The 3,697-nt window shown below is 45.3% G+C and overlaps 1 protein-coding gene across 1 annotated transcript in view; it reads left to right on the top strand.

The window, feature by feature from the left end:
• NDUFS5 (NADH:ubiquinone oxidoreductase subunit S5) overlaps nt 1–3,697 on the top strand; it is a 10,451-nt gene that overhangs the window by 1,136 nt on the left and 5,618 nt on the right. The window contains exon 2 of the mRNA XM_017508027.2: nt 1,409–1,632. Coding sequence (XP_017363516.1) covers nt 1,417–1,632 — 216 coding nt within the window. The 5' untranslated portion in view covers nt 1,409–1,416. The remainder of the gene's footprint in view (nt 1–1,408; nt 1,633–3,697) is intronic.

Below are 3,697 nucleotides of genomic sequence, written 5' to 3'. Positions count from 1 at the left end.
TGCAGCCTCTGCCTCCCGATTCAAGTGATTCTCTTGCCTCCGCATACCAAGTAGCTGGGTCTACATACCTGCCACCATGCCCAGCTAATTTTTGTATTTTTAGTAGAGATGGGGTTTCACCATTTTGGTCAGGCTGGTCTCAAACTCCTGACCTCCTGATCCACCTGCCTCAGCCTCCCAAAGTGCTGGATTATAGGTCTGAGCCACCTGCCTGGCCTAATTAACCCATTTTTTCTTTCTTTCTTTGTTTCTTTTTTTTTTTTTTTAAGACGGAGTTTCACTTTTGTTGCCCATGCGTGCAATGGCAAAATCTTGGCTCACTGCAACCTCCACCTCCTGGGTTTGAGCAATTCTCCTGCCTCAGCCTCTTAAGTAGCTGTGACTACCAGCGTGCGCCACCACCCCCTGCTAATTTTTGTCTTTTTCATAGAGACGGGGTTTCACAGTGTTGACCAGGCTGGTCTTGAACTCTTGACTTCGTGATCCATTCTCCTCGGCCTCCAAAAGTGCTGGGTTTACAGGCATGAGCCACTGTGCCCGGCCCACAGGTCTAAAATTTTTTTTAGACCAGGCACGGTGGCTCACACCTGTAATCCCAGCACTTTGGGAGGCCAAGGTAGGCAGATCATCTGAGGTCAGGAGTTCGAGACCAGCCTGGCCAACATTGTGAAACCCCATCTCTACAAAAAATACAAAAATTAGCCAGGTGTGATGGCGCACAACTGTAGTCACAGCTACTTGGGAGACTGGCCAGAAGAATTGCTGTAACCCAGGAGGTGGAGGTTGCAGTGAGCCAAGATCGTGCCATGTACTCCAGCTGGGTGACAGAACAGGACTTTGTCTCACGTGGTGGGTGAGCCACCGCACCCAGCTGAGAAAGTATTTTTATGCATTGTTCTTTAGTTATAGTTCTCTTTTCCTTGAGTTTTGAAAGAGCACAAAAACTGCTATCTGCCATAAACTGGAAGAACCTATTTAATGAAAAAATTTGGTGAGAAGAAATCCAGAGAATAGTATCAGAAAGCTTTCTAGAGGGCTACTTACCATGGTTATCTAATTTTTTCTTAGAGATTTCTCAGTTGGCCGCGAATGCTGGCTCACACCTGTAATCCAGCACTTTGGGAGGCCGAGGCAGGTGGATCACTTGAGGTCAGGAGTTCGAGACCAGCCTGACCAACATGGAGAAATCCCATCTCTACTAAAAATACAAAATTAGCTGGGTATGGTGGTGCATCCCTGTAATCTCAGCTACTGGTGAGCTGAGATTGTGCCATTGCACTGCAGCCTGAGCAATAAGAGCTAAACTCCGTCTCAAAAAAAAAAAAAAAAAGAAAGAAAGAAAGAAAGAAATTTCTCAGTTGATTGCCCTTTTGTGGCCTTTTATTTACTTATTTTTAAAATTTTTCAGTTACAGCCATGCCTTTCTTGGACGTGCAGAAAAGGTTCGGCATTAACCTAGATCGGTGGTGGACAATCCAAAGTGCCGAACAGCCCTACAAGTTTCCTGCTCGATGCCATGCTTTTGAAAAAGAATGGATAGAATGTGCACATGGAATCGGTATGACCCGGGCAGCGAAAGAGTGCAAGATAGAACATGATGATTTCATAGAGTGTATACGTCGGACAAAAACGGTAAGGAAGTGATGGAGGTGGAAGCTGAATTACTTTCTTGTTTCTTTGGGGCTATTCTGAAGCATTTTTAGTGGGTCATTGGGCAGTGGCTTGCCCAGTGTGAATTGGCAAAGCTTTTCTGGTGAAAAACCTTTCACCAGGCTGAGGCAGGAGAATCGCTTGAAGCTTTCCTACTTTGGTACCTTGATGAGGAAGTTAAATGCCCTCACATATGAGGATGGCACATTGTTCCTCAGCATTCTTCCTCTTCCAAATTATCCTTAGTATTTTACCCTGCTCTAGCCATAGGTTAGAAATTGCATGTGTGTGTATTCCCCTTTTTTTGGTTGGCTGTAAAGCAGAGAATATCAACTAGCTTTAGATGTTGATCCTTGAAAATCTTTGGGTAAAAGTATTTCGAATCCATTGAATCCTCATTGGAGAAGAGGTTTAACCCTGCAAATCTATTACATTCAACATCTCTGGATTCGTTCTACTCTGAAGAAGATGGAGGTGTTAATGAGATTGATGTACAGGAGGTGTTAATGAGATTGATGTACACGAGCCTGACTGACAATGCAGAGGAAAGGGGATGTTAACAGCATAGCATCCACCTCCTCAAAAGTTGAATGAGTTGACTGGGTGCAGTGGCTGACACCTGTCACCCCAGCACTTTAGGAGGCCAAGGTGGGCGGATCATGAGGTCAGGAGTTTGAGACCAGCCTGGCCAATATGGTAAAACCCCGTCTCTACTAAAAATACAAAATTTAGCCAGGCGTGGTATTGTGCACCTGTACTCCCAGCTACTTGGGAAGCTGAGGCAGAAGAATTGCTTGAACCCATGAGGCGGAGGTTGCAGTGAGCTGAGATCATGCCACTGCACTCCAGCCTGGGCAATAGAGGGAGACTGTCAAAAAAAAAAAAAAAAATGAGTTACAGAATATATAGGGGCCTGCTCTTTCTTAGGAAAGAAATCTCTGGGTGGGGGCTGTTGTTTTGCCTATTTCTGTATTCTAGATATAACAAATAGAAACGATAGCACAGTGACCTGGATCAAAGCTTTAAATTTTTTTCTCTCAACATCTGCTGTTAGCATTTGGATAAAGTGAAGCCACACTTGGAATAAGGGAGTGTCAGGAAATAATTTTGTATCGATCTCTGCAGGAATATTGATCATGAGGTAAGTAATATTTTAGGTTTTGGGTTTTTTTTTTTAATAGAGATGGGGTTTCACCAAGTTGGCCAGGCTGGGCTCGAACTCCTGACCTCAGGTGATCCACCCGCCTCGGCCTCCCAAAAGTGCTAGGATTACAGGCGTCAGCCACCACGCCCAGCCAGGTTTTTTTTTTGTTTGTTTGTTTTTTTTTTTTTTAAAAGAGTCTCACTCTAGTCACCCAGGCTGGAGTGCAGTGGCACAGTCTCAGCCCACTGTAACCTCCACCTCCCAGGTTCAAGCAATTCTCCTGACTCAGCCTCTCAAGTAGCTAGGATTACAGGTGCGCACCACCACATCCGGCTAATTTTTGTATTTTTAGTAGAGACGGGGTTTCACCATGTTGGTCAGGCTGGTCTTGAACTCCTGACCTTGTGATCCTCTTGCCTCAGCCTCCCAGAGTGCTGGGATTACAGGCATGAGCCATCATGCCTGGCCATATTTTAGTAATACTGAGGGACAATGGGTCATAGTTGGCCATCTTTCAGCCATTTGGTTCACAACACATGTTACCTTCTTCTGGTCTTCAGTTATTTGTTGCTGAGATTAGGATTTTACCTAATTTGAGGCCAGGTGCAGTGGCTCATGCCTGTAATCCTGGCACTTTGGGAGGCTGAGGCAGGCGGATCACCTGAGCTAGTCAGGAGTTCAAGACTAGCTTGACCAACATGGCGAAACCCTGTCTCTACTTAAAATTACAAAAATTAGCGGGGCATAGTGGCAAATGCCTGTAATCTCAGCTACTTGGGAGGCTGAGTCAGGAGATTCACTTGAGAATTGCCTGAACCTGAGAGGCAGACATTGCAGTGAGCTGAGATTGCACCACTGCATTCAAGCCTGGGCAACAGAGTGAGACTCAGTCTCATTTAAAAA

Source organism: Cebus imitator, unplaced genomic scaffold (assembly GCF_001604975.1).
Source record: "Cebus imitator isolate Cc_AM_T3 unplaced genomic scaffold, Cebus_imitator-1.0 Scaffold385, whole genome shotgun sequence".
NCBI classification, from domain to species: Eukaryota; Metazoa; Chordata; class Mammalia; order Primates; family Cebidae; genus Cebus; species Cebus imitator.
Note: the sequence above shows the minus strand (reverse complement) of the source record. Positions and strands in the feature narration are given on the sequence as shown.